At 38.3% G+C, this 21759-nt stretch overlaps 2 protein-coding genes across 7 annotated transcripts in view; one reads left to right on the top strand and one right to left on the bottom strand.

The window, feature by feature from the left end:
• The window catches only part of TRPS1 (transcriptional repressor GATA binding 1), a 240334-nt gene that overhangs the window by 200201 nt on the left and 18374 nt on the right, over positions 1 to 21759 (bottom strand). The gene's annotated exons all lie outside the window — the stretch shown is intronic.
• Positions 16067 to 21262, top strand: LOC116659824 (translation initiation factor IF-2-like). 2 transcript variants are annotated; one of them, XM_032467867.1, is made up of 3 exons: positions 16067 to 18109; positions 18603 to 18658; positions 18800 to 21262. In XM_032467867.1, the coding sequence occupies exons 2-3, from the start codon at positions 18621 to 18623 to the stop codon at positions 19482 to 19484; spliced, it is 723 nt and encodes a 240-aa protein (XP_032323758.1). In that variant the 5' UTR covers positions 16067 to 18109; positions 18603 to 18620; the 3' UTR covers positions 19485 to 21262. The 2 variants fall into 2 exon arrangements, with proteins under 2 accessions (XP_032323758.1, XP_032323757.1); XM_032467866.1 differs by having other exon boundaries at positions 16067 to 18658.

Genomic DNA, 21759 nt, shown 5'->3' with positions numbered 1-21759 from the left:
GGTGGGAATAAGACATCTTAATTATTAAACCTAGAGGGGACCTGCTTCTGGAAAGGATACAAAGTGCACCCGCAGATACTGCACAGTCAGAGCTAGAGGCATGGAGTGGTACCCACAGCCGGTCTCCTATGGACACATGGTACCAGTGAACATACACCACGAATTGAGAAAGGGATTGTTTCAGTGCCACCAGGAATTTTGCATCAGATCTATGTACACTTTACCAAGAGTTACAGAAACATTACATATTATGCGATGCTATCTTTTTAGCTACTAAGTTTTCTATTTTCAACCTTGATAAGTAAGATTACAAAACTGTGACTGAACTAGTGTTAAATCATCCTTATATCATATTTTTTATTATCCGAATGAAATTATGGAGGCAGATATTGCATCAACAGTCATAATTAAAAAGATGCACCATATATACACACATATGTGTATATATATGTGTGTGTGTGTATATATATATATGCACATATAGAAATATATAATCACATCAATGAGCCTTAGTCATCATTTTGGCAACTCTATTTTAAACTTTTTCATTCTACTATAGGGCAATATCCCTCACGCTGACTGCCAGAAAATATTTAAAATGTCAGTTACATCAGATCAGTTACTATAGACAACCTTTTAGACAATGGAGCAAAAAAATGGACAAAAAGTGAATCAGACAAGGAGGTGCTGAAGAATCTAAACGAGCACTATCAGGCTCAAGAGTGCCCATCTTCAGTCCTCTAATTATGAGAGGCAAACTGACCTGGGAGCGGGCCAGAGGAGTGGTGTGGAGGGGTAAGGGTGAGCATTCCCACGTTTACATCACTTCCCGCCTATACAAACACATGACTGTGATTTATGTGCCGAGATATTTAAGCAGGTTCCAAATATATTCAGCTTCCTAAAATGCTCTATTTCTGTTAATTTTCATTGCTGAGATGTGAGACACGGCATTTGCACAAATCTCAATTTCTGTTCTTATTTCCTTCTAAATTAAAACAAATGTGAAAGTTTTTTCTTTTTTTTTGCATTTTCAGTAAAAGTTTATTATAAAAAAGCAATAGGGTACTGCACAGTTTCTCTGTTACAGCAGCACTGCGACAGGTTTATGCAATGGAAATAATCAGCATTAGAGCTTAAAATACAATTCTGGTAACTACTTTATCTCACTGATTAAACTGCTTAAACATCTAAGAAAAGAATTTTTTTCTATAGACTATGACTCATGTTCTCAAAATGGCACCTTCACAGCAAAAGGAATCTGAGTTTCCTATTATTACCTAGATATCATGAACTATGATTAAGTTTTATTTGATCTGTATAGATGTATAAATATGTATGTATAGATACATACATTTATGAAATATACTTGCTCAGAATAACCCTGCAACAGATAATCAAATGAATTATCTCACCAAAGAAATCAACTATCACAGTAGTTTAAAAAGAATGCTGAGATCACACAACCATTCAATGCAGATGAGGGTGAGAATTTACTTCCATTAATTAGATGAGAAACTCCTTGAAAGTAAGAGATATGAATTCCATGTTCTTTATGGCATCTTGACCCTAAACATAGTGAAGAACCAAAACCTAAGGAGGAAGAAGGGTACAGAGAGCAGGTGTCCAGTTTCTGAACCTGATTCAAATCACCTGGTGATGTAATCATGAGCAAGCCCCTTGGCTTCTTGGGGGTCTTTCTTATCTGTATAATGAAGGAATTACACTAAATTATTTCTAACCTGCACTCTGCCTCTAAGACTCTATGATGGTTCTGGTTAGTGGCTTGGGCACTTGTTAGTTTTGCTTTAATAAACCTTTATCCAATTTCCTTGAAAGACTATAAAATATTAAGCCATCAACAACTGAGGGTGGCATAAATACCACTGATGCCTACCATTCACCCAGATTTCCATTTTCCCCAACTTTCATTCATTCATTCCACAAACGTACATCCAGCACCAGCTGTGTGTCCACATCAGCAACATGACTTCAATTTTATTTGTCATCAATTTAAGAGAGGAAGGATAAGTTTTAAAAGCAAAGAAAAAAGTGTAAGAAACTCCTCTTTCTTAAAAAAACTTAAAACTTGTCAGTACCTTTCTAAATATAATTTCAACTAGGTGCACTTTTGATTGATAATTTCTCACTATATATAAATGTTATATTTAACATATATTATATATGCATATACATATATACACATCTTTATATATATATAAAAACCTAAACAAGACTAAAAGTTAGGGAAGCCTGTGTAATCTGACCTCAATCTCTAATCCTGCTGAGTATGACTTTATTATAAGCAGCAGCTCTTATCATCATAATATATAATACCAGACGACATTTTCTTACTGTTTTTCCAGATAATAAAACTTTCAAGGGTTTAAAATCAAAGCTTAACACAAAAAGGAAAGACATGATAGTCTCCTCCTTAATATATGTATCTTTCAGGCTTGTTTGTATCAACGGCCCAAGAGTACTGAGTTATTAATTACACACTTCATGTAGCTTTTATTAAAAAAAAATTAAAAAGAAAGAAAAAAAGCAAATGTTTCTTTTGATCAAAAGTCCCCCACAAAGAATTCAAAGAATTAAGCAAGTGATAGCAAAATAAAAGGAAGGTCGAATCTTGGGCCCATGGCAAACTAGATAGCTTCCATATGAACAACATATAAAGTTCAGTTTTTCAAGAACATATGTGTTTGCTCATTGGTTTAGGAAAAAAAAACTGAATCCTGTCTACTCCATATATACAGATCAAAATCAGACTGCTTAAGTGAACTATAAAATGCAAGAGAACACTGTTTATCCAATTCACAAACCCAAGAATTGTTGAAGGAGTTTAAATGTTTTCTGTTTCCTCAGATTTCAGGGCAATATTTCAATGGTAGATCGCTTTTTTTGTAAACTGCTTCAAACTTCATAAACCCAATGTCAGATCCTGCTCTTCGCTGTCCATGTCTATTTAATTTGCTCTCTCTGAATTGATTGTTCTTGAGTCTTTAAAGGTATTTTTGGACGTCTTAAATCCTGTTGAGATTTAAATGTCATCACCTTCAAACAACTCCCATCAAATAAATCTCTTATTAATTCACATCAAATTAATCCATAATGACCGCTTCTATTAACATATGCTTCAGAGCACAAAGCCCATTAATAGTCATCTGGACACTAGAACGAACCCGAGCCTTTCTGAGATAAAATGCACACTATTTAGATATCCGATTTCAAAGAGTTTTGATGCTGGCCCAAACACATTTTATTAGGCTTTTATTTCATCATGCTATGCTTTCTGTATTTTAAATATCTCATTTCAAATGTTACTAGTCTAGGTAAAAGGAGAAAGTCTGGTAAGTAATAATGTCTATTTGCCAAAATGAGTATCCATATATCCATATACATCTTAGAGAAAGAATTTCATTAACTACTTTACTTTTACCAAAAAAAAATTTTTTGTTTGACTTTAAAGACTTTATGCTAGAAGTCTAAATGAAACTGTAGGATATATCTGAAAAAACAAAGCATGGCTCTGCTCCACTAAATGCGATAAGTAAAACAGAACAAGTATATATCACTGAATAATCAGAAAGAAAAGGGAATTGATTATTCTTCCTTTCATAACAGGTGAGAGGCAAATGTATTAAAAACTCTGATTTGAATAAGATCACAATATCACTAAGCAAATTAAGAAACGTTACCATTCATTGCCCATATATTTGTCATTTTTCCTTTTATTTTCCTCTCCAAAAAAAAATAATAATAATTAAAATAATCTACAGTGACAACTGTTGAATCAAACAGGTCAATCTGACTTGCCGCATTTCAACTGGTCCACGGGCAAAGAGTCGAACATAGTGCACTTAAGTTCAAAAAGAATAGCTCATGGAAAAGTATACATGCATCTCTTTATCTTGATGGTTGTGCTGGGAATTGACATTTTATTTGTATGTCAATCAGAGTTCTACTGATAGCAAAAATAACGAATGCTGTGCTCTGCAGGAATGCCTTTGACTTTCTTCCCAGCATTTGTCAAAAAAAAAAAATCTTCGTATATTAAAGGTAGTTTAATTTTAATATATCAATGTTGCTTTGCCTGTTTTCCAATCTGTTATTCAATAGAAAAAGATCTCAATTATTACCTCAATCGAGCTATAAAACTGGCTAACAGCTGTCTCAGTCCTCCTGTAAGAAATATGTGTCCATCACTGCAAATCCATTTGGTAAATTAACACGTGTACACAGTATGGTGAATCTAACAGATGCATTCCAGGAAGATTCAATAAGAATGCTCACTGTCTTCTCAGCATTGTTAAGCCAAGGGTGTTAGGCAAAGTTTTTGTTCTTTTTCTTTTTTAAGAGTGCCAAACTAGATACAAGATTAAAACAATTGCTGTGAAGGATACTGAGAGCTTATACTGGTTATAAATATATACATATTTTTTTTAATTTATTGCAAAGGCAACGATTTATTTAGCCCAGTTCTGTACTGAGCATTTTATAAATATTTTCTTTTCAAATTCTCACAACCCTGCTAAGGCTATATTATTATTTCCATTTTACAGATGAACAACTGAAACTCAGAGTCTCAAAGTTGCAAGTGACAGCAGGGGGATTCCCACACAGGTCTCCTTGATTCCAAATTCTTCGATTTTCCACAACTCTGTCACCTTGGGCTTTATAAAAGGTAGGCTAGAAAGAGATAGGGTTATACATAGACTTACAAAATTTTTATGACCCCCCAAGTAATGTCAGCTCATTTCAGGAGGGAAATCTTAGGAGAATGAGGTGTGTGCCTCTCATTCTCCTATATATATATTTTTAAACACATGTATGTGTGTGTTAAGTATAATATTTAACATAATAATATTTAACATGTCTTACATATAATACATAATATAATGTGTTAAATATATATGTATATATATAATACATATGTGTATGTGTGTATATATGTAAATGTATATGCATATAAATATAGATATATGTGTATATATATATAGAATAATCAAAATGGTGGGGACATAAATTTGTGCCATTACATTCAACAGTTCTTGCTCACGACGCTGGTAAGCAACTTGGAAACCACTAAGGTACCACTTGTTCATCCCGAAGGTACCAAAGGAAGCAGCTTAAAAGGTCTCACTGACCAAGACCAACAGCACAGTGAGCAAACCACAGGAGTGGCCACCAGGTAAGCACAGATATCACAGGAATCAACAATGCACGCAGGCAATGAAAGGGTATCAGAAATCAGTTCAGAGTGTCGCTATATACATATATAGAGAGAGAGAGAGAGAGAGGCCAGGGATCTTGGTTCAGTACGCATTTTTAAAAGTCCATTTAAATTAACAGTACTGAGGGATATCTTTCACACAGTGTAACGAATACCCAGCAATGACATGAAATTTGGTTTAGATGATCACTCCAGTTAGTGCTAAATGCTTAATGTAAGCAACTTGGCACCACCTTCCCTCCTGATAAAAACAAAAAACAAATGATACACACACAGGTTAGACTCATGCTTCTCTTCTGTTCAGTACACTGACATTTTCCCAAGAAAACTGATCATGTTTTAAACGGAAAGCATTTTAAAACTGAAAAGCAACTTCTTATAGAATAGGTTAAACTACTTCTTCCTGACTCCTAGGATGAGAAAAGTTTTATGTATGAAGAAAAAAAAATGCACACAGAATTCCTTCATAATTTGAGTAGGTAACAGGTTTAGAAACCTTCAGCTATAAGAACTTTTTTTAAATAAACCATTATTTCAGGACATTCTGCCCATGTTCACCCCAAATTCAGCTAGGCTCTATGTGGAATTTTATTGTGGTAACTATTTAAAAGCACAGATGACAAGAAATTCAAGAATTTTCTCTATGTTCTTTCCATGATATTAACTTCTAAAAAAAGGAAATGTAGGAAGGTTCATTGGTCAAAATAAGTCTAGTGGAAACTCCGTGCATTATAACCCCCCTTCATGGGTCCACAATGTACACTGGTGATTACAGCTCTGAAGCGTCCTGGGAGTTATCTGGTGGGGGGGGGGGGGTCTGTTCAACGTGGATTGTAATTTCCCAATTTCACGTGGCTTTATGGCACATAACGCCACTCACCAACAAAACTAACGTTCCGCTGAGCACGGCAGGAGCTGCTGCTCTCCGCAGTCATTTCCTTCCCATCTATGCATATGTAATAGTTTTAAATATTAATACTAAACAAAAACATATGTCATATTTTTCAACAAAATAAGTAGCCCTTCATTAATCCGGCAAGAAAACTTAGATGCTTTGATATGAGGTCGACAATTCTGAAGGGTTTGTTTTGGTTTTGGTTTTCCAGCATGGTTATCAACATTAAAAGAAGATCAGGATCTATTATCCTGAAAGATTTAGAATCAGTACTTTAAAAGACTGTGTTAACGGCAGAGGGTCACGGGCACGCTAGAACATGGACTATCAGCCCAGTGTTATCTCTGACCTAAACGGTTTACACATATATCATGGCATAAAGAAGTCACTTCTTCAGTTATTCTTTTTAATGCTGTCCACTACAGCTAATCATTTTAAAGCACTACCACCTTGTATGCTAAATTTGTCTCATTCTTTTATAACAACTTAAAATTTACCTGAGTAAAATTAAGTTAGGAAGACAAATACGGCAGAGCTTCATGAACTATGGTGTGTGGAAAGAGGTTAGAGAATGACGTAGGATTGCACTGAGGAACCCTGCAGTTCATGTAGTTAGCGTAGTTCTCAACTGCCTACAGATACCTGAGAGAATACATCTAGCCCACGTGCTCCTCTCTGGCTATCAATAATTTCACTCCCCCCATCTCCACTCACTCTCTGCATGCAGATCCACCTGTACCCATCACAAAGGACAGAAAACCAATGCCTGGCCCACAGTCAGGAAACACATGTCTTAGGACTGTGTCTGTGACTGCATCCTCTCCAGTAGTGCTGACTAGAGTCTGGCTCACGTTTCTGGGTGATGCAGAAGAGGAAATTATAGAGGGTGGTCTCCTCACCTCACCCTTGCAAATCCCAGGCTCTAGCTTTATGGGCTCTCGGATTTTGTTTTATTGCTGTTGCATTCCTGCTACCCTCAAAGATTAAAACAAAAGATTAAAAATAAATTTAAAAAATAGGCTAGGTAGATGCCAAAGTAAATGCAAAACAGGGAATTCATGGGAGGTTAATTTTAAATGCAAAGCCAGACATGGTAGGGAGGGCACAGTGAGGTCCAAGTCGGAGAGGATGACCACATAGTCAGGTTACTCCTGGACCCAAGCTCCTACTTTTCCATTCACCAAGAGAGAAAGAACAGAGTTGTGATGCATATGAGTGGGGCTGTAGAATTAGGGTAGAAATTAGCTCACTCATTAAATATTTTGTATAGATAATCAAGTCAATTTTCACATTCAAGTTCAATATAAACTTAAGACTCTATCTAAACACACACACAGACACACACAGATACACACACAGCCTTTAGAACAGATTTTCACCACCTGCACCCCAATTAGTAATTTCTTTTCTCCATCAATCTTGCTGTGGACACCTGTCACAACAGAGTAAAGGAAAAAATATATTTATGTAATTCCAGATTCAGGTGTTTTATAAATAATCCCTTCAAAATCTAATTGAATTTTGAAAGAAATCAAAATTCAGAACGAGACCCTTTCTTGGGTTCATAATCGTAAATGTTAATGTATACAATAACTTAAAATTTTAGGTAATAGCAAAAATTTACTATGTTATTGTTACCATGCACCAGACACTATGCCAAGAGTGCATTATCTCATTTGTTTTCATTTTTAATAACAAGTCTTCCAGTAAGAAACTGTCATTAGCCACATTTTACAGATGAAGCAGCTAAGATTTAGAAAAGTTAAATCACTTGCCTAGGTCATAGACCTAGCACATGAAGAGTCAGGTCTGAAAGAGTCTAACGTCAAGCTAGACCATTTGGTTTACCATTGCATTTCTCACAAACTCCCTAGTGTTTTTATGAACCACAGTTAAGCAGTGCATTCACAGACGTAAAAGTAACATCACTTTAAGAAACTTATAAGAGAATGCAATCGATCAGGTGCCATTTTACAAAGATTACCATCAAATATACTTGATCGGTTCTATACATTGTGTCAAACCAATATACAGTCTTCCCAATATTCTCATGGGCTACTAGGTTACCCTAACTTTTGAACTTTCCTCGTAACACCTAGCACATCACTAAGACTATCAATCTATTCAAGCCTCTGAACACAAGTGAGTCTTTTCCACTATCATCTGTGCCAACTTATGCCTGTCTCCTTTTAAGGTACTTGCCACAACACAATGTAATTATGTGTTTATGCTGTAGGCTACCTCACTAGACGGTGAAGTCCTCCAGATCAGAAAATATCATTACTAATATTATCAATGTTAATTCAAAGTATTACTATATATCCATTCCTATATGTGGCTACGTTGATAAAAAATGATAAAAGTTAAGTCACATATTCAAATATCTACATGTTACCAACAATTCTCAAGTAACGCACCGGAGGCTACAACACACCTCCACCACTAACAATGGCATACTATGATCATGATTATTAGACAGAAATAGAATAGTATACTGGGGCAAGGGACGTAAGTTTTTTAAAAGTTCAGTAATTACTAACGTGGCCCTCCCCACTGCAACTAGTCTACCACCCAGAGTAGATGCTCACAAAAATTCTTATTGGATAGAAGCGTGTTAGCACACTTAGAAATTTCTGCACAGTGTTTACCTCTTTGAGGAAGGCCTGAATCTCTGGACATTAAACAGTCTTGCAAGAATAAAAGCGAGAATAATGCTAACAGTTGTCTCATTAATATAACTAGTAACAAACCAAATCAAGGCATACATGGACTCAAAGCATTAATTTTGACTTTATTTAAGCCAAACAAAGAATCAGATATCATAGCTCTGGATCTATGGTCACAGACCAGTAAATGCATAAGTAGTGAGAAATAAGAATTATTAAATTTATTTTTTGAAACTGTGAGTCACAACTACGTTGGTTTAATTTGGGTACTAAATATTTCTATATAGTTTTACATATTGAAAATATATGTGAACTGAATTACACAGAGGAAGATTCATTAAAAAATTAAGCACACTCTATATAGTAATAATTCTATAATAATGTTACTGAATCAGTAAAATGAATTTTGTAAGTTCATCTGCATGATTATATTCAATATGTGACTATGCTATGGTATTTTATATATTAAATATATAATTATATTTACTATAGTTGCATGGATTTATATATAAATTTTATTTACAAATCTTTTTACCATGTATCACTCTAACATTCAAAAATTCAAAATATTGTGTACTAATAGCATAATATATAAAAATAGATAAAAGTCTGTCTTCCAAAGGAATAGGCTGGAACGTAAGAGAATACAGAAAGGTCTCAAACATTTGAATCAGACTCCTAGCAACTTAAAGAAACTGGTATGACACAAAACCCAGAAGTTCAGTTTGAAAACACACGTATGCACACACACGCTCTCACACACACACACACACACACACAAGCACATTCACAAGAATGCTCACATCATCTGAATTCTCAAAACTGAAAACAACTCAAATGGACATTAACAGATTTAAAAGTTGCAACATACGATATACAATGGAGTATGTGTTCCTACAACAGAATATTACACTGTAGTAAAAATACACAAACTACTTACAACAACATGGATGTATTTCACAAATGGGATGTTGAGTGTTGACTTCGGACAAAAGAATGCATATTTTAATGCATATGAATGCTGTACTTTAATGCATATACAATCCCCAAAAAAGCAAAAAACTGATCTAACGTGTAAGCAGTCAGAAGAGTGACTAACTTCTGGGGGGAGGGACAGGAACACAGAACAGGAGGAGACACAACAGGGTTTGTAGGGCACTAGCAATGTCTCCTTGTTGACATGAGAGATAGTTACACAGTGTATTTATTTTGCAATAACTCAGTGAAGTACAGACTTACGATCTGTGCATTTTTCAGATAAAAAGTTAAGAGTGTGTGTGTGTGTGTGTGTGTGTACATGCACATGTGATTTTTCAGTGAAACAGCAGGAAACCTTTCAGCTGCTCTTTTTTTGATGGGGAAACCAAGCCACCCAGTGGAGTAGAACATTGTCATTGGCCACTCAGGCCAAGTTGCAGACAAAAAGATCCCGGAGGTGCCAAGTACACAACAAGGTGGTAGAAGAAAGAAGAAAAGAAAAATGAAGGGAGATGGAAATACAAGGTCTGGACAAAAGAGATTTGAAGGAGGAAAGGTTTAAAAGGAGGTCAGAGGCCAAAACAGAAGCAAAAAAGCAACAGACACCCTAAGACGGAAGAAGAAAACACACAAGGAAACAGGAAAGAGACGATCTTTGTCTTGGACTCTGTTGGTGGTGACAGTGGTGTCAGAAAGGGGCCCAGCAGACACGTATCTGTATATATTAGGTGTGTCATGAGGACACACTGCATCAATTCGCCCACAGAGATAGGCTAAGTAAAGGGGGGAGAGAACTACTATTTGTTGAGTACCTATACGCACTAGCCATTTGCTTTCAGCTCACATAATTTTCTCATTTAGTCCTCTCGGAAAGCCTGCAAGGACTCTATCAGCCCTGTTTTAACAAGTGAGAAAACTGGAATTCAAAAAGGGTTAAAGTAACCCCCTTACCTTAGAAGACTGAGTGGAATAGATGAAAAACAGCCAATCAAACAATACTGTGGCTTTTTCAGAGCATCCACACATCTGAATCCCGAGGATTATCAGAAGGCTGAATAAATGCTTCACTTAAATGAAGTGTAGCAGATTCTACCTTTCCCTAAGGTAGCTGCTCTCAACCTATGTAATGGTATTCCGTCTCACACATCGGATCACGGTAGGTGTTTCTCACCAAAAAAAGATAAGTTAATAGGTAAAATTTTATCAGTTTTAAACTTTCTACCTGGTTAATATTTTCTTAAGACTTTGGCTTCTATTATCACGTGGCTTCTAAAAAAGAATGAACAAGCAGCACACAAACGTTTAACAGAGAAACTTGAAAATAGTATTTCTTAAAACTATTCCACGTGGTGTTTGGTATCTGTCTTGTAGGTACAAGCAGACATATAATACAATCACATTTTATCCTACAAAAATCACTCCAGGTCTGTGGGATATGATCACTGAACACAATTTCATAGAGTTTCTCAAAGAGAACCATAAAGTCCGAGCATATAGCCACTTAAAGGAGCTTAAGAAGATTTGATTTAAGCACAATAAGGACTGGCTGGCTGGTCCCGCTTGGATTAAATGCCTTATGCATCCTGAACGACAAAGCGCTAATACTCTATACATTGAACAGCTGACGACAGGAAACAGGTTTGCGCGTGGATGGGAAAAGATGTCTGTGAAAGGAGTCAACCCAATGCCTGGAAAACAGTGGCACTATGCGGTATTACTTAAAATTAACTGCTTCCACTATTCTTCTGAACTTTTTGTGACATGATATTTCATAATGACAGGTTTACCTAGTTATTTCAAAATCAGCTAACTGCGGAGTTCACCTAAGCAAACAACACTGGCGTCTGGTAACAGTACTACAATCTTCATACTGACCAATGATGCTTCAGTCGCTTAGGCCACAAATCAGGGTGCTACTCAGAAAATAAAATACTATTACCAAAAGGACTTCATGAAAAAGCTACTATATCACAAAGGTAACATAAAGTACTTTTAATCTTGTTAAAACATTAAGAATGCCCTATTTTACTGCCGGAATAGAACAAGTTACATTAAAAGCGAGACATGACAGGAGTCTTTAAGAAAACTGAAGTCTACTAAGTGTTTACCATACGCTGGGGAGGGAATAACAGGCTGGAGGTCCCAAAATATCCTGCCCTGGTTAACAGAAATAAAAATGGAATTCTCCTGCACAAAATATCAATAGGGTCCAACTCTGATCATAAAAGAAAGGAGAATTTAAATAAAATATCAGACAGATTTTTACCAGTTCAGCTAAAAGGCTGGGATTACTGACACACCTTTGGCAGTATTAAGGACACTGGCTTATTTAGGCACTTAAGTGTCACTATGTCTTTCTATATTCAAACTGGAGTTATGATTAACCATATTTTATGCATCTGCTTCCAAATTTAAACTCCTGCCTGGAGAGTGTTTTCCTGTGCTCATTTATACTGATATCCTCATGACCAAGTACAATATCCACAAATGATTAGGTGCTGCTCAGTTAACATTTGTTGAGTGAACTTCCTGAAATTTAGTGAATAAGCTTCTGAAACTTACTGAAAAGACAAAAACAGTTCCTCAGCGCACTAACTTAGCTACCTGACCCCCATCTCTTTGTGAACGACCTGCCCACACATAGTGTTTCACTTTAGCCCTGTTTCTCCTGAATCCATTCTAACTCTTAAGTTCTTAGACGCGCAGCCTTTATGAAATTTTCCAAAGTAACCTAAAAGCAAGCCTTCCAGAATGAGCCCAGATCTTCAGAGTCTCACTGGGACCCTCACTCAGAACTTGCTCAGAAACTCTGTAGCAATCCAACTAGTACCTTCTGATCCACAGATATCAGTGGTTAAGATAATGGCCAGGAAGACTCCAACATAACACACCTTTAAATTAAGGTTTCCAGCCACATCTACACAGAGGAAGTCTTGGCAGACCTTAGAGTTACGGACCAAAAATCTAAAATTTCATTTGACAACATTACTTCCTCGTAACTACTCAAGTGTCCTAGTTGGCCTGCATCCAGGTGAAATTTGTTTTTAAAGTAGGAACACTCCGAAATCAGGTCCCTTTTAGGCAGAGATCAGCCTTCTCTGTGCCCATTCAGAACGATGCCTCTAAGACCGCAGCAGGAAACCTGGAGCTGGAGCGTGAGCCCGAGGAGCAAACCAGTGGGACCCAAGAGTCTGTGTGGAGGCCAGGAAGGTACCTTTAGGCACAAGCCAAACTGCATTTGTAGCCAGAAGATTTCACACTGTTCTCCAAATTGAACAGGCCTCGCAAAAGGTTGTGGGCAGAGATCTCCCTGTACTTCCAAAAGTAACTCCTGGCAAGACTGCCTCTTTTTCAAGTCTGAATAGGATAAATAAAGAGAGAAATGCACACACTTAAACACACACAGTTACACACACACTCGAAGGATGACGGAAGCATATAAACCGCAATCAAGCGTGGTTCTGGCCAGGTTTTTATCCTCTTCTTTGAGTTTACCTGTAGTGTCTTTATTCCTATAATAGTCCGTATAACTTGTCTAGTTTACAAAGCTGTTTCTTAAAGAGAAGCAGATACAAATTAAATGCATAAGATTAACAGACTATAAAAGGCCGTGTGGTACAACTGTTGGTCTATGTCCCACTCTTCTTCCCCCCAGACCACAAGCTTCTGGCGGACAGGACAGCACGGGGCGCGCTCTGTGGACTTCGAATAAAAACTGACACCAAGATGCCAGCATCTACCGGGAGGCAAGATGTCCTTTTTGACCAGGTAAATTCACAGTCATTATGCAATTAAAATAAAAAAGGAGGAGGAGGCAGCCATACATCTGGGGGTAGGAAAAGAAAAAAGGGAATTTGACTATATTGCTCTTCTTTCCACTTTTTTAAAAAGTCACTAAACTTTCAGCTTTAAGTCTGTCTCTCTTCCACAGTTTGGATACTAAAGTACAGTGTAAATCAAACAGCGGGAGCCGAAAGCCTGTTGCCTGTGTTGCCTCATGAGGTAATCGCCAGATACAAAAGCAGTGACTCTTAACAAATGAGAAGCCCTTGACTTCTTGAAGCAGTTAATGCTCAGCAGTGGTTGATAGATATTTACAGCATCAGAACTCTAATTCTATAGTCTGTTACCAGGGAATATCTCAAGCAGTAGGAAGACTGGAACATAGTATTTAAATATAATCATATTTGCATCTCACTTAATTATCCATTTTATCATTGCTTTCAAAGAAAAAATATCCTTTATAAAAGGCATTTTGTAAAAATCCTTCATAATGGGCTGTTAATTTACGTACCTCCCTCTCCTAATATCCAACTACATATGTTAATTAGAAAGAGAAACAGGCTCATTACTGAAAAGATAAAACAATGTTCTCTGATTTTGAAAAGGTTACTCTTTTTTTCACGATGGGGAACATGCATTTTTTCCCCAAATGAAGGAAATAAGACTCTATCCTCCACCGCCCCCATCCCCTCCATCCCTGCCTTTAAGAATCTTTGCAACAGCAAAACAATGAGTTCTAAGCTCTGAAGGGCCACAGTCAAGCCTACAATTCAAAATCAAACCCACCTGCTTGTTAGAGTTCATAGCAGCAAGAAATCGTGGTGCCCATATGAAAATACATAGGAGACAGAGTTGCTGGAAAAGGCCTTGGAAATGAACTGGTGATAACAAATCAATCAAGGACTGTCCACAGTACACCTTCCAAACAGTTGAAAGCAATACAACTTTACTGCATTGTCCTGACTTCTCAGGTGCCCATAAATGTCGAAGGATGCAGTCCCTGTTCTGACGGGGAGTGGCTCTCGGTAGGAGGTAAACTGATGTATTGAAAATCCAGTCTTGGAGACTTAAGGTTCAAGGCGTAACACTCTCATTTACACCCAGTCTCCCTTACACAGGAGGTAAGCCTCTGAGGTTCAGGGTCTGATAATGAGACTTATTTATTTATCCAAGTACTCAAGATCAGGGCAGTCTTGAGCAACGTGTTTGACTAAGTTCAGTTTTACTGCCTGAACTGGAGGGTGAGAGGGGTGGTGGAGGGTGCAGTGGGGAACAGTCTGGATTCGTTGGTAGCAAATTTTCTGCATAATTAAAAATATTTTTGAAGAAATATGGTAAAGTGATTCTCCTTCTGGAACTAGATCCACTGACACTGTCCCATTAACTCACAGCTTGTTAAATACTGTGCAATCTCTTTATAACATTCTTTGTTATGAGACTAGAATCAGCATATGGGAATTGCTCTTTTCCTGTTAAACTGAAGTCATTACTAACTACTCATCTGTGACATGTACTCCTTCTTGTAACCAGGGATTTTAGCTGTACAAAATTTAGAAACCATCACATTGTTTCTTGGCATCGCTCTCCAATGTGACATCATTTACATTTTGGAAAACTCCGTTTTAGCAAAAACACTAGTGGGTGCCAGGGTAAAGACTGCCCAAAAGGGGCAGCAGGTTCTCTATAGGGACCAACTACAGTTCATTCTTTCAATCTATACACTCACATGCCTTTCATTAGAATCACATGGAATTACAATGAGCTCAACTAACGCATTTCAAAATGGGTTATCAAGTTACCGGAATATAGAAATGGCTTCCAGTCACTGAAGATCTGTATAGAAAAACAACTGATGTGGAGAGGAAAAGCCCCATTTTCAGGTTTTTTAACTTCCAAAGCCTAAGGAATACGAGTATTTTTAAAGTGGACCTATACTTATTAACAACACCATATACATATGTAATGATCGCAAATACAATATAAATATAAATATGAATACAAATAAAGACATGAATCTACCGACTCATTTATTGCCGAACACAAAATAATCAGGGAACTGTGTCAAAAGGACACAGGAGTTTGCAGAGAATCAGTATCATTCAGATCTTCTGAAAGTCCCATCTCAGAAATTTCTGAATGATCTCTAGAACTCCCTCTGTTATTTGAAAGCTTGCATGACAAAAAGAGAAATTCTAGTCATCTCATCAATGCAACCTGCAAACCCTCAGTCAGAACTTGTGAATTTTTTATGTCACATATATAACTGGACAGCAGCACTTGCCAACAAAAATTTAGGATTAGTGCTTTCGGTAGGGACCTCTTTTCTATTAAAAAAAAAAAAATTCCAATGGTTCACTGTAATTTCCCCCAGAAAATATGAATGGCATCTCATGTGTCCTTGTTAAGAAAACGCTTTGAGCTTCTAACCTTAAAAACAGCTCTATGAATTTTAATCATTTTGTTATTTTTAAGAGACATACTTTGTAAATAAATATTATTTTTACCTCTGATGTTAAAAGCATGCTTAACTCTTGGGGAAAAAAAATAGAGGACACACGTACACACTCACGCACACATACAGACACACACACACTTAGCTTGAAAATTTAGTACGTGTGGTTGCAAATGATGCCTGCCAATAACTGTCCCATCGAGCACAGCCTACAGTGGCTCTGAAATCATGTGACTATTTGTTATTCTCCTGCGGAAAAACTGGGTGACCTCAGTAGTAACAAATCATTTTTATTCACAGAGTGTATATATAGGACCATGGAGCACATATCCCGTATATGGGGGAAAAAAAGGAAAGAGAGAAATTCTGAAATGTTCAGAGAGAATCACAAAACAGTATCTGTGAGAAACTATCCCTCAGGAAAGGGTCTGATGCATTCTGACGAAGTGACCACGACCTATTGACAAACCAGTCAGTGATTAATTCTGAAGGGGAATTTTGTTAAGACTCACTTTGGAGAAGTGGAAGAAACTTCATAAAAGTCACATAAAGCGTAAGCTCTGAGAGGAAATTTCTGGCTTTCAAAAAGTCATGTATTAAAGTTAAGTAGTGGTACAAATGCAAATATAAAATAAAAATGATCGCATAGGTCATTCAGGGCCCAAAGATGGACAACATGAAAAAATAACCCCAAAATATTTCTTTCAAGAACTTTCAAAATTCAGAGTGGCCTCAGACATCAAAGTTTATACAACAGAAATCCAAACATAAAAACTGACGAATGAAAGCATATATTTTCCCAAGGGAACAACGCGTGTTAGTCTTTTGGAATAAATTGATGTCACTCTTCGCTATGATACCCGACAGCTAGAATTCCACTCTGTATATATACCCTACATAGAACTTATTAAATTCAAAGTTAAAATAAGGCCTTAGAAATACCATTTCTGAACAGTCTTACAAGTACTCCCATAGTCCATGACACACAAAAATTACAAAGATTAGAAACAGAATGATTATAAATATTATTATAACAGGAAATATTCACATAACCCTTTGGCAGTCACCTAAACTGTTCTACATGTATTATTTAAATAGACTCTTCCCCCTGCCACAACCTGAGCCCAAATATTATTACTCACAGCTTTTAGAGATGGGGAGACTGTTACCTAGAGCTGTTGGAGACTTACTCTGATTCTGATTTGATTCCAACAAAGTCACTCCACAGATAGGAAAACACAGCTACAACCTAAGAATCTTCTAAACACAGCTGGACATAAGCCTATCCCAGACAACCCTGTGTCCCTGAAGGCACCGAGATGGTCGAAACTTCTTTATTTTAATTTGTTATACACAGCTGGTGAACACACAAGCTTGGAGAGAGGCCAAAGTGCTCAGATAACAGAAAAAGGCAACAACAACAACAGCAAATCAGAAAGGTTAAAACCATTGGAGGCATGTTTATGACCGCTGAAGTCATGAGGACCTGTCAGACTCCAGGAATGGCTGTTACAACAAGAAAAATACCTGATGGGCTCAGTCTTTATCATTTGTATATAAGAACTAGCGTTCCCAGTGCTGTGACTTCTGTACCTTTGTTTTCATAGGATGATCATTTAGTTAAGAATTCTGAGGACAGAAGAGGACCTACTAGTAATTGATTTAGTGTGCCCTGACGTTTTTATCATAAGATTATCATTTTCTTTGCAACATATTACTTTTAAAAGATGTGCTGTATTAAGTCACGTCATATATTTAAGGGTCAACTTTTCTTTCAATCAAACATCTCTAGTTCATACTGTCTTAGGAAATCAACTTACGATATCAACTTAAATACCCTTTCTATGGACCACAATACTAGAAGTTAATCTGCTCCAAATTGAAAAGAAGATTCTAAGTTTCCTTTCTTTTTTTTTTTTTTTGAACTTTAAAATCAAGCAAGACGTCGCTATATAAATCGTATCACCTACAAGTTAAAATGGCCCCTCAGACCCAGCTACATTATCAACTATTTTCCTCATGCCGGGCATACTGGAATCTTCGAGGCAAATATGAAGCAAACGGATATAAATTATTGAATCAATAATGTTCAATCCTTAGTAAGTATCTCCTGTAGTAAGGAATTTAAGAGCAGGTCCACTCAAAGTATGCATGTTTCATGATATGGCCTTAGTAATGCGGGCTTCCAGAAAAGAAAATTAATGAAGAGGATATACAAGTCACGGCCCTAAAAAGAATTAATTTAAAAATAAGCTGGGGTGGGGGGAGGATTGCTCAGTGGTACAGCACATGCTTATCATGCCAAAAAGTCCTGGGTTCAATCCTCAGTACCTCCATTAAAAATAAATACATAAAAATAAAAATAAGCCTCATAACGTGGAGGGATACAACTGGATAAGGATCCAGGTAGAGCAAATGTCTCCAAAGTTCTAACTTAAGAAAAATATAAAGGCCCCAATTTTCGGAACACCAAAAATAAAACTGAAGCCTCCACCACTCCAAAAAGGCTTCATGTGCTTCTGAATTCTCCTAAACTATGACCTGAACGGTGATCCGGCGCATAGGACTTTCTTACGTTTACTTTCTTCATAGCTTCCTGATTGAGAATACATGAGATCCAACCCCTCGGTCTACTCGAGAAGGTTTGTGTAAGTACACACACTTCAAAATATCAGAAACACTGCTTTAAGCAGCAACTTGAAGACTGTCTTAGAGGATGTAACCGACTGCAAAGCTAATACTGTTTTGTTTTTTTTGTTTGTTTTTTTTTTTTTTTTAATTAATGAAAGACGAGAACTTCAGTCATCCCTCCACGTCTGGTCGATTGCACAGGCACAGGGACCACAAGTGAATCAGAAGGTTGACGGGCGGGGTGGGGGGGTGAAAACCCACCTCGCAGGCAGGCGGGAGAGAAGGAAGCGCGAGCGTCAAGTCCAAGAGGGGCAGCGGAGACAGAGGACGGCGGGGAGAAGCCACGGCAAGAGCAGGGGAGTTCGGGGAGAGGAAGCCAAGTTGGGAAGCGCGGAGAAGGGCAGGGAGGTGGGGATGCAGATGCCGGCGGGGAGCGCGGAGGCAGCCGGCGGCCGGGCGGGTGGACACGGCGGCGGCGGCGGCGAGCAGGGCGGGGAGGGGACGGGGCGGCGGCGCGGCGGGGAGCGGGGCGCGCCCCGGGCAGGGCGGCCCGGGCGAGGAAGCCGGGCGGCGGGGCGGCGAGCGCGCGGCGGCTTCCGCAGGACTTCCTGCGACAACACGCCCCCAGCCCGGCGGGGAGCACGCGCGGCGCGGCCGCAGGCCCGGGCCGGGCGACAGCGAGCGCCGGCGACACACACACACACAAAGCCCCGCCGCCGCAGCTTCAAAGGCCGGGCCCCAGCCAGCCAGCCAGCAGCCTTCCTCCCAGACACCGGCGACTCACTCCGACTCGAGCTTCTTGAGAAGCCCTTCAAAGAAAATGGAATCCCATTTCTTTACTGATTTTTTTTTTTAGTTCTCCTCCAAAATAAAAATAAAAATAAAAAAGCAGTTTTACTCTTGGCTCTTAGTTCTGGGATTATACTAACCAGCAAAACACACTGGGGCTTTAAGGCTCATTTAGAAAGTAAAAATTACTTTTGTATTAATCCAACAGAGACAAACTGACTGATATTTAGAGGACAAAAAAAGGTTTATTGGTCGGTTTCTAGGTCTCACCCAGACCAGCCTTTACTTTTTTTTTTTTTTTTTTTTTTTGCTTTTGTAACAAGCAGACGCCAAGTCAGAAAGCCACGCAGTCAGGACCTGGTTTGGAGCAAGGGGCAGTCAGTTACTCAGGAGTGCAAATAATTTAAGAAACACCAAGCCCAGAGGATTACCAGGACAGCACCAGACCCACGTCATTCAACAACTTCCCCTTGCAAGAGTTTGCTGATCACAGCCTTTTCACTGTCCTGGAGCCAAGAAGAGGCAGTTACTTAGACTAATATAGACTTTTTAGCAGGAAATTACAGCTATTTCAATAGAAGGAACACAAGTCGAATGCAGATGATGATGAAAACCAGATTTTAAAATGCCTTCTATATAAAGGTGATGGTTTTATCTCTCTGACAATGAACAAAGGTGGAGAACCGTGCTCATGTGACAGTCACCTAGTGTATGGAACCCCCGGAACATACAGCATCTCAAAACCCTGCTCACCCGAGATGAGAAATAAAGCAGAAATGTGGACGAAGCCTGAGTGCTCCAGCCAGACCGCCTGGGTTCAAATCCAGATGCTGTGACGGCTCCCTCTTGCAGCCTACGCAATTTATTCAGCCTCCCTGAGAAATGGGGATGACAGCAGTTCCTGTCTCAAGTGGAGACAAGCCACTCAAGCAGAGTGCTCAACAACTGTGAACCATTACCATCATTTGCAGGTGGCCCCAAATGGAAAACTAACCTCTTGGGATGTAGCCTTTCCCCTGCACAGCTAGGTCACCTGTGGCCGGTGGTGGCTCTCACATAGTGCTCACTACGCATCCACAAATCTCTTGTTGCTACAGGTCGATCATTTCTATGCAAACTGTGGCCAGCCTCTGGGCAAAGTTTGCATGCCCTCTGCTCCCTGATTTTCACAAGTGAAAACAATATGACCGACCCATTTAATACTGTGCTCCTTCCCATCGTTAAAGGGCAGCACACAGCTTCAGCAGACAGGGAGCTAGCCCAGTGCACATGCTGTCCAGCTGGCAGACAGAGGCATCTTCCACAAAGTCCACTCCCCCTACATACAGTCTGATAAGGAACATTTTGATGGAGCCAAAACATACATTTCCTTCCTCTATTTCTGCATTTAGCAGACACGAGAACTGGAGAGTCATGTCAGGGATTATGAAACTGCAATAAAGAGATTTCTAAGCCACCCAGATATCAGAACAGCAGGACTAAATTTCGCCTACTCGCTTTCAACCAAAAGTATGCACCCCTTCAGTTACGGAAAAGTACAGAAGATATAAAAGCCCCAGTCATTAACTAGAATGTACTCTTCAACGGAACACTTTCTCCTGGCACTTAAAGAGTTTGTATGTTTCAGGCAGATACTACTTTTAAAGCTCCATCTCCTTCAAAAGATTGTTAAAGTTGCTGATAGACGCAAGGTGACATCAGAAAAGTATGTTTGAAAAACGCAACTAGCTAAGGTTTCTAGCAAGTTTTGGAATGTTTGGTTATTAAAGAAGAAATAGATAAATACGAGTCCTGCAAGAAATGAACTGTCCTAGAAATAAAGAAATTCACTAAATAGATCCTCTCCTTGACTTCTCCTTCATAGTTCCAGGTCCATGCGCATTTGGGAACACACAGTAATAGCAAGCCTTAATAATTTCCCAGAGCTGCTTAAAATAATATTTAAATGCTTAACAGATTCATATATTAAATCAAAGGGACTTCCCAATTCTCAGATAAAAGAAAGTTTTTTTTAGTTTAAAAAACAAGAAACCTACAGAGAGAAGGCCAAGAATTTGGTCTTAAAAAAAAAAAAGCTTCAAAAATTGTTCCTTGGCTTTTAAGATAAAATTAAAGTGATTAGTAAAAAATCAAGCATTCAAAGAAGTCTCAGGCATTCCTGTTTCAACATGAGAAATGTCTTAGCAGCTATTATTCAGTTACCACTTTATTGGCCATCTCTCAATGAGACATGGATATTAAAAAGAGCCAAGAGGGGTTCAATATCCTTCCACTGCCGTAAACCTGAGAATCCCAAAGCAGCATTACTTATGGTTCTGCTCAGCTCCTG

Source organism: Camelus ferus, chromosome 25, assembly GCF_009834535.1.
Source record: "Camelus ferus isolate YT-003-E chromosome 25, BCGSAC_Cfer_1.0, whole genome shotgun sequence".
In the NCBI taxonomy this organism is placed as follows: domain Eukaryota; kingdom Metazoa; phylum Chordata; class Mammalia; order Artiodactyla; family Camelidae; genus Camelus; species Camelus ferus.
This window is presented reverse-complemented; position numbering and strand designations above follow the sequence as displayed.